This window comes from Belonocnema kinseyi, chromosome 8, assembly GCF_010883055.1.
Source record: "Belonocnema kinseyi isolate 2016_QV_RU_SX_M_011 chromosome 8, B_treatae_v1, whole genome shotgun sequence".
In the NCBI taxonomy this organism is placed as follows: domain Eukaryota; kingdom Metazoa; phylum Arthropoda; class Insecta; order Hymenoptera; family Cynipidae; genus Belonocnema; species Belonocnema kinseyi.
Genome location: NC_046664.1, coordinates 109,452,699 through 109,467,168, shown reverse-complemented (window position 1 = coordinate 109,467,168; position 14,470 = coordinate 109,452,699). Strand labels below are relative to the sequence as shown.

Sequence of the window (14,470 nt, the reverse complement as noted above, 5' to 3'; positions counted from 1 at the left end):
TTATCCCTTAAAAAAGAGTCTGGGGACGTCCGTTATGATATTTTATAGCATCTCCGAATTCAGTTTTTAAAAATTTTCATTTTTGTGGAAAAACGCCGGGGAAACTGAAGTATCACATGCCCTTAAAAATGAATTCGTATAGGTAAAGAATATCGATCGAATTTAGTTTTACGCTCTACTATACTGTGATTGGCCCCTACGAGTAAACTGAATTTGTGAAATCAATAATCAGAATCTCTGTTGAAAAAACTTGACCAAAAAGCTGGAGTTAAAATTGATTAACAAATTTTCGAAAATAATGCAAAGACTGATCGAAATTAGAAAAAAAAGAACGATTTGCTAGAGTCGCTTTTTCAACAGGGATAAAGTCAGCGCACAAATCTCGTTCTAAAAATATACCAGTGAACAATATGAGAAATAATCAATTATATTTATTACTCCCGAAATGCTGCAGAATATTAAATGTGTTTTGTAAACGTTTTGAGTACGGGATCTTTTCATGAAAACTTTGAAACACAGATTTAATGTTTGCTGTTTTTCGCAATTTACATTCTCGTGAATCGACCAATAGAAGTGCAATAAAGTTGAACGTTTTCACTATTCTCAGATAAAATTTCTGTACACAAGGCGTTTAAGACTCAGTATTTCGTCCCCGTGTCTTTAACAATAATACGTGACAAGTGATACTTCCCTTTTTAATTTATCGACTCGTAACAAATCAGTCTCTCTTTCTCTCTCAGTGTGATGAAAAAATAAATGCATTTATGCCATGAGTGAAATTGAATTTTTTATCCTCCTTCCAAAAAAAGATACCCGAGGCTTATAATAATACAATTCATGGCCTTTCTTACTCGTGATGGCAATTTAAAAATTACAAAATAACTATGTACTTTAAGTTACTTTTTCAAACACACAAAATAAAAACATTTCCTCATTCTTCCTTGCCTTGTTTGCTTACCAGGAGTATCCAAACCCTGTTAAAATTTCTCATTATTTCTACAATAAAATCTTTCAGAAATAATCTGACATTAATCTTCTTTTTTCTTAGCTAATTATTGAAAGCTCCAAAACAGAAATAAACTCAGATCGGCGATATCGTCAGAAGGTTAAACGAAAGATTAATTTTTGGTAATCTCTATGTATTTACAGTTATGTGTATTCTGTGTACAAGATCGTTAAAAACATTAAATGTTAATACTCGCATTACGATAATCTATCCATGTATTGACTTATTTACATGTATATCTGTGTGTACAAGATCGTTAAAAACATTGAATGTTTACATTTTGTTTTTAGTGTCGCGGACAGTTTTCATCGTTTTTTTAAAGTTTATCGTGTTTGTGAATTTAAATGTTCAAATATCGTCGATATTGTACACAAGTAGAAAAGACTCGCGACCGAGTAAACCTGATCGATCGCTTCTTTGTTTCCTTCCATTTTTATTCGCATTCTTACAATTCGTTTGTCATTCACTCTTCCGCACATTCGTTCTCTGTCTACCAAGTAAAATTTCGAGCTTCAATTTTAACTCGAGACAAACCAACTTTCGCGAGAATACAAACTTCGAAGAAAAATCAACGGGAGATTATTTCCCCCTTTTTTGCTGTTCCTAGTTTGTCTTCTTAACATATTTACAACCTATCAAATATATAACGTGACTATCCAGTCTGGATTAACTGATTTTACAGAAACTGTACAATACCATTTTTCAAACGTAACTTTAACAATGAAAGTTCATCGGGCCGATATCGAGGACGTAAATCATTTCTGCTCTGGAAATATTTGATAAAAATTTGCTACAAAATCTGTATCATTATTGATTTTTAGATAAAACTCTAAAAAATTATAATATTGATACAGAGGATTTAAAAGATTAAAACAAATGTCCCTTAAACAATTTTTTAAAATACACAAGCGTTTACTTGTAAGAAAATATTTAAAAAACTGAAAATACTGTGCCGAAAATTATGATAAACTATCATCGTTCAACCCGATCGACCGCATGAAAAGTACGAAGAATCAAAATACATCGATGGTAAAAGGTGTGTATAAATACAGAGACCTTCGATTTGTATGCTCTGATAAAAAATTGCTGATATTCAAACTTAATTTTGAGTTCAATTCGCAGATGTGGCAAACTTATAAAAACGACGAAACCACTAATCAAAAAATGTGAGACTTCACTCGACTGATTTCAATTTATACTGAGTTTGATCGAGTGCTATTTTTCAAAATATTTGAACGACAGATCTCGTAGGCAGTAAAGTAAAAGGGAACTGGACAAAAAATCTGAGTGACTGTTCAAAGTTATAGAAGTAATTGATTCTCTAAACTTTCGCGCTTGAATTCGACATACGGTTTATTTACAAGATTCCCTACAATAACCTATAATGTATATTATATTATCTTACTATACTTAAGGCTAGCGTAGCTCTCTGCGCACACTTAACGTGGTCCATGTGACGTGTGAAGACACTGGCTGGTCATTCGCTATCCGAATCTATCTTTTTCGTCGTCTTTCTTCTCTTTCTCGCTTGTTTTGATTTCACGATTTCCTCCTCCTAATAAATTAAAGAATATGTTAGACAAGATCCTCTTCAAACTAAATAAGAAAAAATATGCAAAGGAAAACAACGCTGATGTAACTAAATAAGTTATACTTACCTTTTATTAAATATCTTTTTTTTTTATCATTTTTTAAATCAGAATCGCAATTTGAGCCTCAACCATCTTCCACCTAAAAGTGGTTGAACTTAATGTTTCTTTACAGAAAGCAACTTTCTGGTGACTTATGAGTAGTTCAAAGGCAAATTTATAATATTGGAGACTTAAATATAAAAAAATATGAACAAATTTTTTCCAATTCATTTTTTTTTGTTTAGTTTACTTCTTTAGTACGCATATGATATTTTTTATAACAAATGGATTTTTTCAGACATTTCTCGAATGACAGCCATGATTTCATCCCATATTAGATTTCAAATAAAGGAAGCAGGATTTACAGTAATTTTACAGGTAACTTGTTGTAACTTACCAAAAATTGCCCAAAATTAAATTTTAAACATTTTTATAAATTTCCATAAATTTATGAAATTTTTGGTAATTTATGGCAATATTCCCGAAAATGTATGATAACTTAAGATGAAATACCTCAAATTATATACCGGAAATTTATGAAAATTTATGAAATTTATGATAACTTAAGATAAAATACTTAAAACCATATCTAGAAGTGTTTATAAATTTGTGGAAATTTTCGGTAATCTATGGTAATTTTACAGGCAATTATGGTAATTTACCATAAATTATCCAAAATTAAATTTGAAGTATTTTTAGAAATTTATGAACTTTTTTCGAAATTTATAGTAATATTATAGGTAATTTATGTTAAATTGAGATAAACTAACGAACATTCAATTTTGAACCTTTTTTTTAATTTCCGGAAATTTATGAAAATTTTGGTAAGATTACAGGTAATTAATGGGTAAATTACCCAAAATTCAATTTGGAAATGTTTATAAATTTTCAGAAATTTTCGCTCTTTTATGGTAATGTGACCAGTTATATATGGTAACTTTCCATTAATTATCACAACATTCTATTATCTGCAACCAAAATTTCCTTCGAGTTTTTACGGTGAGTGGGCTGAGTATCGGAAATTGCAAGCTCATAGATGTATAACTTTCACTAATCACCTCTGAAGTCACTTTTCACTCTCTAGGGAGTAAAAAAGTAGAGCTTTAGCCCCGCTTCATAGGCTTCGAAAAGGGCTGAAATCATCGCATGTGTCATAAAAAATTAATTTCTCTTATTTAAAAAGGGAGTCAACACTTGGCATACAACAGCATTCATGAAATGTAGTTTTTCATTTATCTAATTTTTCTATAATACTTTTTTACTTAGTTTTTAATTCAAAATAACATCTGATACACAATAATTTTGAAGACGTGTACAAAATTTCGCAAATTTGAATTTGATCTATTTCGAAAAGGGCTCCATACTTTATTTTGGTTTTGGGTATAGATTACTTCAAGATGATTACAAAAAAGTATTCTGTAAAGAAAAATCGAGTGGAAGAACTTTCAGGTTGAAAATTATTGAGGCCCACCGGGATTGCTAATTTTAATTAATTTCTATTACTATTATTATTAACTTGAATTTATTATAAAATTATTTATTTACGGTACCGTCCAGTAGTATGAGGATGGCAGTTTTTGACATTTCTTAACTGCTCACAATTTTTATAAAACAATGTTTATAAAACGATTGCCGAAAATACCGACAAACTTTGAAATTCTAGAAAAAGTCGGCCCTAGACGAAATCATTAAACTGATTCTGTAAGGAGCTGTAACAAAAACCATGGAAATTGTAGTATGTTCTCAAAACATGATTAATACCTACCGAAATATTGATCATTTTTCAATATTCTTGGACTCTATTAAAAGACAAATTTCTATGGCATTTTTGTTTCTATGATGAAAATTGGAAACATTTTTCCCCGGTAGTCCCTGAGGTGGAAATTAGAATTCGAAAATTATGAAATTCCAACACAAGTTTTAACTCGACAAATACCTACGTATCTAAAATGTATAAAAACAATAATATTTGGTGCCAATAAAAAATACGTAACGCTTTTTTCGGATGAGTTGGACCCCCCCCCCCCTTACTTACTTTTTGAACGGCCCTTTTTGAATTTACAGAAATTTAGTAATGCTTTCCCCGCTTCAGGCAAAAACTAGGGAGAGCATAGACACTTATCTTTCAAACGAGCCCAAGAATATTTATGAATGTTCAATATTTTCTGAAATATTAGTCATTTACGAACATACTCAAATTTGCACTTTTTTTTTAATACTTCTTATAGAAATAGCTAAGGCTTTACTTGATGCTGATGTTTTGTTGAATTTCGATGTTTTTTTTTAGTATTTTGGAGAACAAATTGTATAAATACTTTGTATCATAAAAATTATGAGTATTTTACCGAATGATAAAAAAAGCTCTCCTCATATTATTTATAGATGGTAATAGACTGTACTGTATTGTAATATTATTATATTTATGTTAATTGTCCATTTCCATTTCCGAGTCGAACTTGATTTTATACAAAAGATTTAAATTAAAAGTTATAAGATAATAAATATAATGTTGCAAGGTATAAGCTAGCTTTAATAATCTGTATAAAGATTAAAAAATTGCAAACCTAGTTATCAAAATTTTCCCGCTTTTTGGGTAATAAATAACAAAAATGAAAAAATAAAATTATAAAATCTTGAAGCTTCGCGGAAAGTAAACGCAGAAAATTCAAATTCGAAATCCCAAGTTCAAATTGTCTCATTGGATAACATTTCAATATGAAATTATTCAATTGTTTACAATAAAAATGGCAAAAGTTTAAATGATTTATTTTTACTCCCCCCCCCCCCCCCTCAATATTCACAGCACTGAAAACTAACAATGAGCTTTTAACATAAACTTTAATTAAATGATAATTACCAAGAAAAGCAGAAGTAATTATAAATAATATGTGCCTAAAATAAATAATAGATACATTATATTTATGCTATTTGCAATTATAATACGACCTACTTTGTGTTTTCACGTACAATCTTAGTTACACAGAGTAGTAGTAGAAGATTAGTCATAAAAGAAAATGGGAATACGTTTTTCCTATTTATCTATTGGGAATGGGTGGACTGTGAAACGCCATATAGTGCTAAAAACCAGAAATAGAAAGGGTAGGTCGAATTTTAAATATCCACCTTGATAAAGCGGTTTTCATGATTGTTTTCTGGAGTTGAAAGCAATCATTGCATCATAAAAGTAAGTCTTTATCGAAAACGAAGTATTTCAGATGGAATTTTCATCTTATACAGCAAATGTTTATTCATTTATAATAACATAAGATCTAAGAATCTAGCCTAACAGTGAGGCTAGAATTTATAATTGAATTCCAATTTTCTATTACTCATGTTCTTTACCTAACCTGGGTCAATTTTTTGGCTGTATGCATTAATTAAAATTCATTGAAGCTTGGAATGAGTTTGACTTTTTTTTTAGACAAACACTTTTGACAACAAATGTGTTTTTTCGCTGTATAAGTTGGAAATTCCACCTGAAACTTTGCTTCAATAATTGTTTTAAATTCCACAAAACAATCGTAATAACACTTTGATGCAAAAAGTGAAAAAACATCTTCAAAATGCTACGTACTGTCTTCTTTAGTTCTGATGTTTGGCACCAGATAACGAAATAATCGATCGTCATTCCCTAGTAGGTCTCTTTACAAGAATGGCGACCATTTGTAGTGTAAGAAGTTACTTCTCCTTATACTACTACAAGAATTACACACTATATATAAAATACAAATAATTCAACTGAAATTACAGGAAATATTTGTAGTTTAGCTGCAATTATTAAAACTGGCTAAAGTGCTCTCGCCAAGAAAAACTCACTTCGCTACTTTGCTCACTGCTTTCCGAGTTTCTGTCTCGAGGAGGTTGTCTCTTGAAAGCGTTTCTTTCTCTCGTGCTGGCACCTGCTCGCCTGTAACTTTCCTTCGCCGTACTTTCCTTCCCAACCGACGCAGACGCATGTTTCCTAGTTGAACTCGTTGGTGGCGGGGCTGGCTGATTTTCCTCGTTGACTTCCGCAAGCGCAAAGAGATCTCCATAACTTTTCCTCAAGGAATCGCTGCTTGCGGCTTGTGCTTGCTGAAGAGCTCTCTGGATGCCTTCTGAGTGTAACAACTGTAACTCCGAAGCGGATAAACAATGTTGTCGTAATCTATCCAAATGGCCCAAAACCTGTTCACCGGTTGGTGGACCTGACTGTTGGTTGTGCTTTGGACCAGTTCTCTTTCGCTTATTTGGACTTGTAGCAGGGTATCGCGTACTCAAAAGATTTGCCAAGAGCTCGCCAAGCTTATCCTCGTAATCTCTGCACCAATACTGAAGTGCCGATACGACAAACATGTCACCGTTCACGCTTTGGCGACATAACAATTGCTTCAAAAGCTCCAACGTTGGCCTGATAAAATAGAATATTAAAAACTCAATTTTATAATTCTGTGATCGGAATATACAGTTTGGAAGGTTCCACCTCAGGTGGCAAAGGGATTTGCGATCTTTTTGGGAGTTGCAGCCGATCTGCGCTTGTCCAATCGCTACTTTGTTTATTCCGCTTTTAATCTATATGATTGCAAAAAAATATAAAGAAGTGCGCGGGATGTCCGGAAAACATAATTTTCGAAATTCACTGACTTTTTCTTGATTCTTCTCAGACTAATAATAATCAAAGACCATAATTCGAATGTTTTAACATCTTTTTCATTTATTATTCCTGACAGTTATATACTTTCTCTTATAAGAATACCCGAGCAGTTGACAACTCGATCGATCCATAATCATCACTTGAAGTATATCACGTGCTTTAAGATATTCAACATACTTCACTTACTTAAGGATATTACAGCACAAGTGTACAGAATCCTTTAAAAATTGTCAACATTTCGGAAATTTCCCAACTTTTGTGATTTTATTTCAAAATCTCTGACTTTTCCAAGATTTGTAGATTTTCCCGAAATAGGGCCACTCTGGTTCTTCAACCGTACAAATTAAAGGACGAAGAAACAAAGTTGGCACCAAATTCGAAGGTTGTTTCGCTTATTATTTATTTAAGGAAGACGGAATTTTTAAACGAAAAAATGCAATACCTTTTTGCGTTCAACTCGTCAGATCTTTGCCTGGAATCGATATTGCTTCTTGAAAATTTTATGTAACATCCTTCAAAATATTCTACAACTGTTAGACAGTTTACGAAGTTTGAACACATTTCAGAGTCGTATAGTGAATTTTCAAAAAACAAATTTCTTCGAAACCTGGGATGCACACAAAAAACGAAAACATTGCATCAGGAAGTTTCGAATTTTGACAACTTCCAGTGAGGAAAATGTACCTTAGGGCTCAAAGAAGTTTTTCCAAGAAGTTTTAGATATTTTTTTTTATCAGGGAAAAAAGGGATGACGATGTGAAAATGATGTACGGCGTGCTGCGATCGACTCGGATCGTACGCTAAGTCGTCGCGCTATGTTCTTGCAATCTGAGTCTAGCGCAGCACGTCGTACATAATTTTCCCGTCGCACTCACCTTTTTCCCTTAAAGAAAAAAGATCTAAAACTTTATGGAAAAACTTCTTTGATCCCTAAGGAAAATTTTTCTGACTGGAAGTTGACAAAATTCTCACAACTTTTTCGTTTGTACATATACATCCAAGATTTCGAAGAAAATCTTTATTTAAATTTATAATGCGGTCCTGAAATGTTTTTTTTTAAACTTAGTAAACACTCTACAAGTATTGACTTGTCGACGCTCAAATTTGAAATATTATCCAAATTGAGTGTCGACAATCAATACTTCTACACGTGTTCGAGCGCTAAGGTGGTCATTGCATCCAACCCTTTAATTATTAATTGGCGAATGTCTCCAAACGACCGGCCTCTCGATATTGAGCAATTCCATGTCAAATCATTCTTAGGTTTTGGGAAAAGCACCCTAAAGCCTAAAATAATTTTTGAAAGAATCAAAAAACTTAAAATATTCAAAAATATTTTTGGTGATTGTAATTAAAAGAATCAACTTGTTTAGATATAGGTTACAACGCCCTCGAAAAGCCATGTAAATATCAAAATAGAATCTCTTTTAATTTTCGAGAAATAATTATGAGCATACGCCGGTGAGTCTGAACTCTGACTTGGTGGCCGTTTTAATTATAGAAAAAAAGTCCCAGTCATTTTCCGGTTTGCAAACATTTTTCATAATCAATGAAATTTTAAAAACCGAGCTCTATTCTAACAATTTTTCCATTTAAAGTAATAAACAATAAACAACAAATTAAAGTATTCAAAGTGAAACTTTTGAATTTGAAACTTTCAAAACTGAAGTTTAAAAGTTTATCAATTAAAAAATTGTGTATTCAAATGCTCAATAATTTACACGTATAAAATGGAAGGTACTAACACTATTCAATTGAACAATTTAAAATGAAATGCATATAAAATGCAAAATTGATAATTTTGATAAATTATAGAGTTCAAAGATTCAGATTAAAAAAATTTCGAAATTATATTATTTTCAGTAATTTTAAGCTAAAATACTTTAATACCTTTAAGCTAAAATTGAAAAATATTTTTTTTTTTAGAAGTTAAATTATTTTCATTTTAAAAAGTTTAAGCATCGTTGAGAAGCTTTAAAATTTCATTTCAGAACCTTGAGAAATCTAGAAGAACTTTTAAATATATTTTTTAATCAATTACATTTTTTCTACAACTTTTTCGAAAATCCTGCAAATTAAAAAAAAATCCTTAAAATTTGAATTTATAAATAACAATAAAAGACTTATAAAGTAATTTGAAGAGATTTTCAAAAGTTTTAAAAAGATTCAGATTAAATATAAAACTTCAAATAATTTACACGAACTGTGTAAATACGCACAGCCGAATTTAAAACAAAATGTAGATTTTTGCAGATTTCAAAAAACAAATTAAAATTTTTTTTAAGAACCTTGAAAGATTTCATAAAAATAAAAACATTTTCTTGAGATTCCTAGGAAAATTGAAAATGGCTTTTCATTTTGAAAAATTATTGTAACAGAAAATTTTTAAATATTTTAAGAGATTTTCAAAATTATCAAAAAAGTACCTGGAAGATTTTTAAGTTTTTTTTTTTTTAATTTGCAGGATTTTCCAAAAAATGTAGGAAAAATTCAATTAATTTAAAAACATATTTAGAAGTTTTGACAAAAAATGTTAACACACTTCGTTTAGATTGCTTGAAATCATTTCAAGTTTTTAATAATCTTGAATATTTTCAAAACTTCTAAATATCTCTTAAAATCATAACAATTTTGTCTACAAACAATAGGTGTTTAATTGTTATTTATACCTCAAAATTTAACAATTTTACTTACAAATTAAACATGTTTTAAATAAATCATGTAAAATTTTAACGTTAAAAGTTTAAAAGCTCTTCGAAATTCTAGATATCCACAGCTTTCCATGTAAAACGATTCAGTTTAATCGTTAAATATTAAATACGTGTTCTTTTACTAAATTAAAGAATTTCAACTTAAATGGGTAAAAATGGAATAATTTAGACCTAAACAATATTATTACGGAGTTATTTCTAAGTTCACAATAGTTTATAAAGTTTCAACAGCACGTTTACATTTTTTTTAATGGCAACAAAAGTTAATAAAAAAATATATTAATAAATTTAGTTATTAAATTTAATATAAAGGAAAACCTAAAACTTTGAATTAAAAATATTTTATTGACGAATCATTAAAAGTTGTATTTAAAAATAAAATTATCGGAATAAATGATATTATATTAATTTCAATTTTTTTAAGACTTTTGAATTGAAACAGTTACAGTCTGCAAATTCTCAAATTTTGAACGAATTTAGAATCGTTTTGTCGAATTATTTTTCAGTTTTTTATACTCAAAGTACAGATCCAGGTAAAAAACAATTTATTTATTTTTAAGAGCTCCAAACTACCAGAATCTCTATACCAGCTTAGGGATTCAACCGCGGCTAACGATATTTAAACTGTTATGTTTCAAGGTGGAACCTTTCAAAGTGGCAACCATTAGGAATGAGTTAGGGGCCGTACATAAATTACGCATTGTGGATATTTCTTTTAGTTTAAATAAAAAAAAAACTTGTGGAAGTTGTGATTATAGGAGATATCTTACTTTTCTTGTTTGAGCATCAGTAAAATCGACATGAGAGCTTCCGCGTTTTCCTTAAATTGGAGTTTCGGCAGGATTGGAAGAACGTAATCAATGGGAAAATCGTGTGCAAATATCAATTGCCAAAAGCAGTATTGCTCAAATGTTTCCCAGTTTAAACTGGCAGTTAGAAGTGCTGAAAAGTTCTCTTTCTTTAACATTTTTAGATGACCTTGCATAATCTGACATACCAGTTCCTGTAATTGAAACGAATCGACAGTCGAAACAACTAAATGTAACAGATGGACGTTCCCCAAAGTTACATTCTGAAATCCTCTATAAACGTCAGGTACTAAATAACACAATAGGAATATGTTGTCCTCGTGACAGAGCTGAAAGACAAATTGTTTCTTATTGTTCTTTCTCGTTTCAAACATTTCTAATTGTATGTCGACCAATTATTTTTTGTCATTCTGACCTACCTTTAAATCGGCTATTAAACACAACTCCAGTTTCTTCTCTCTTTGGGAGCAAAAGTCCTTATACACAGACGCCTTTACGTCATTCAGAACATTACTAAAACATAATGACGTGAGAATAAGGCAAGAAAAAAGTTATTAAAGGTACAAAGTAAAACTACGTTGAAAAAATTCTACTTGTAATTCGACTTTATGATAATCAAAATGTGTACCTTGGTTCTCCTTCCCTTTTCTCTTCTTCTCTGCCCCAGACTTTTAGAAAATACAAAAGAAGATAACCTATCCTCGGTTGAATCAACTGGATTTCGGCTAAAACCCTCGCGAGAAGTTTTCTCCTGTTATCTTCCTCTTTACAAAGCTGAAATTGATTCCTAAACATAACGAAAAGCGGTGTGCTTATACTGTCTGCGAAAGCTTCCTCGTTGAGGTTGTCTGCAGGAAAAATATCAGCTGTGATTTGTGATGCGAGAATAGTAGAAATGCAAGTGGCTAAAGCTGGTAACGTTTCAGCTTCTATCTCGTCTTCCACAACCATCTGCACTATCCTCTCCATCGTCTGGCATCTTGATTCGTTATCATTCTCCGAGAACAAACTTTCTACAGCAGTCTTTAATTCTTCTGGCTCTATGATGAGATTTAACTGTGTGGTTATCTCCTCCTTTTTTACAACGCAATTCGTCTTCTTTCCACATCGGTATCTCCCCACATCGGGGATTTCCACATCGGTATCATCTTCGGATTTTGTTACTATCCTGTAGATGGTAATATAAAATGTTGTTTATTTACCGTTCCATGCAAGGCAGTGTTTTTATGTGACTGAATGAAATTGACTCGAAGATAGGAAAAAATGCAAAAACGGTTTTTATACAAACCTCAAAGGCATATCTTCCTCTTCATCACTGAAGGCAGCTTCGGAATCTTGTCCAACGTGATTATTGTCCATCACCGTGTTCCCTGAATCCAACATGAGTCCTGGACTTGGATCCTTACAAAGTTCCTCCATTTTACCTGAATATATTGGAAGCTTATTACCTGCTCAAGAACAGCGTGCAAAAACCAAAGTTAGTAAGCGTTGATTGTGCTGAAATATGGAGGTGCTTAGAAAAGAAGATGTGAGTTGATGTAAAATTACGAAAAGACTAGATATTAGTTGAAACAAAGTGAAGGATGTGCTAAAGTCATGTACAGACCTCTAGCAGCGATTAAAAATATATATGTGTAACAAAATAATGATCCAATCATTACATTAAGTGTGACATTAATTTTACTGTAATCCAAATATTAAAAGAACGCCTTGAATGCTAAAATAGTCGACTGGGTCAACTATCGCCTGCTCAAATTTTTCCTCTAAATTGACTTTAGCCCACCCTTGAATAAGTTTTAGAAAATAAACAAGTAATCCAGGTTTTACATTATCCTACTTAATAATCATCAAAAAATACTTCAGTGCTCTGATGACGAATGAGGATGAACTTACTTTACAGCACGATTTACTCGTATATTTAAACCAGTGATTAGATGAACCCCAGTTGCAATTCTAGTTAATTTAATCAAAAGTGTATTTCCATGCAATCAGAGTAAAACTCACATGGATCCGTATTTGGAGGCAGGCAGAACTCCTTGAAGGTCTCTCTTATTTTGGTCCTTAGCTCTCGATCTAATTTGGGGCTATCGAAAAGTGGATACAAGCTAGGCAAAACTCTCTTTTCCAAGATTTGCCGCAGGGAGGAGAATATCCCACTCCGTACTCTCTCCGTAAATGCTGGATAGAAGTTTGGTATTATCTGTATAACAAAAAGTTTGATCCTGATTGTTTTTTTTTTTGTTTTTTCAATGGACAATTTTATTGCGTGTGAGCACTTTCAAACGGTTATGCTACAATGCATTGCAATTCACACTGAAAGAAACAAACGATTGCGATAACGAAACGTTAGAATATGCCACATTCAGAGTATAATTTAAATGTTAAAAAATGTTGGTGAAGGACCCTATTTTTTATTAGTTTGGTCATAGAGGCTCACCCTACATAGAAAGTCGAGAAGAGTGGCAGTGACTGCTGGATGCGATCTCATCGAATTGTGCATGACAAGAATCGCGGGTTCGATGTTCATGATATTATCCTTCTCAGGGTCGAAGAACAGCCAGTCGTAAAATAAAGCCAATTTGGTATTGCTGGCTGCTACAGTGGAAGTGCAGGTCGTGAAGAGCCAACCTATCACCGCCCATCGGGGAATGATGTCCGAACACAGAAGCTCATTTGAGGGATGAATAACGCCTACTATAAAGCGTATGAGGTCGCATCTGAGGGACTGAGATTCGGGTGTAGCGAGATACTGCCTCTGAAACCAATCCTGGTAACGTTTGTGGTTTCCGAATCGCACCTGACTTGTCAGGAAGACGAGTTTCCTCTCCATGTCAGGTGTGAGACGAGACTGCAAAAATCTCCGGGATGTCCTCGTTTGTAAAAGTTGCACTACTCCTGTGAAATTTGGACAAAGCGACTTTGGATTGAGAAGCAATTCTTTCCACAGGATCTCGAACTCTGGTATCCTTGCCACATTTTGCAATAAGCGTACAAAGTCCCTGGAAATTATATAGAACACGATAATGGACTATTTTCTTTACATTTATTAACTATATGTATGTAAAAGTAGTTGGTGTTACTTGTGTCGATTAGGATAGTATTTAATAAAAAAGTGTGCATGTTCTATTGACTACTGGGCATAATTTATTAGAACTAATTGTTAGGTCCCTCAAATCATAAAGTCCAAGGTTTCGACTACACTTCGGTAGTCCTCTGCAGGGCAAGTGAATATTGATTAAATGAAATGTAGTTAGAATAATAAAACGTAAAAAAATGTTGTAAGACTTAAATTAAACGATAAAAACACTAAATATTAAGTATTTTCGACTTTTACCATATGACAGACACAGTATTTAAATAAAATAATATAAATAGAAACATTTTGAACCTTCGTTCGTTCTCTGTCATGCCTTCACGCCAGCATTTCGCCTATGGCATGACACAGAATGAACGGAGGTTCAAAATGTTTTTTTTTTATATTAATTTATTTAAATACTGTACCTACCATACAGTAAAAGTAGGACACACTTAATATTTACTGTTTTTTATCGTTTAACTTCAATTTTACAACATTTTGTTACGTTTTATCATTCTAACTACATTTCAGTTCATCAATATTGACTTGTCTACAATTAAACCAATATTTCTTATAAAATATAGTCAATAGATCTTCCACACTT

The 14,470-nt window shown here is 32.0% G+C and overlaps 1 protein-coding gene across 2 annotated transcripts in view; it reads right to left on the bottom strand.

Annotated features, from left to right (window-relative positions):
* Positions 1-1,118: 1,118 nt before the first annotated feature.
* Positions 1,119-14,470, bottom strand: part of LOC117177786 (integrator complex subunit 3) — a 15,257-nt gene continuing 1,905 nt past the window's right edge. The window contains exons 3-10 of one of the 2 annotated variants that reach the window (XM_033368708.1): positions 13,228-13,789; positions 12,795-12,990; positions 12,079-12,238; positions 11,419-11,958; positions 11,210-11,303; positions 10,752-11,119; positions 6,454-7,027; positions 1,119-2,561 (exon numbers count right to left, since the gene is read on the bottom strand). In XM_033368708.1, the coding sequence (XP_033224599.1) occupies positions 2,484-2,561; positions 6,454-7,027; positions 10,752-11,119; positions 11,210-11,303; positions 11,419-11,958; positions 12,079-12,238; positions 12,795-12,990; positions 13,228-13,789 (2,572 nt within the window). In that variant the 3' untranslated portion in view covers positions 1,119-2,483. The remainder of the gene's footprint in view (positions 2,562-6,453; positions 7,028-10,751; positions 11,120-11,209; positions 11,304-11,418; positions 11,959-12,078; positions 12,239-12,794; positions 12,991-13,227; positions 13,790-14,470) is intronic. The other variant, XM_033368709.1, reaches the window with a different exon arrangement.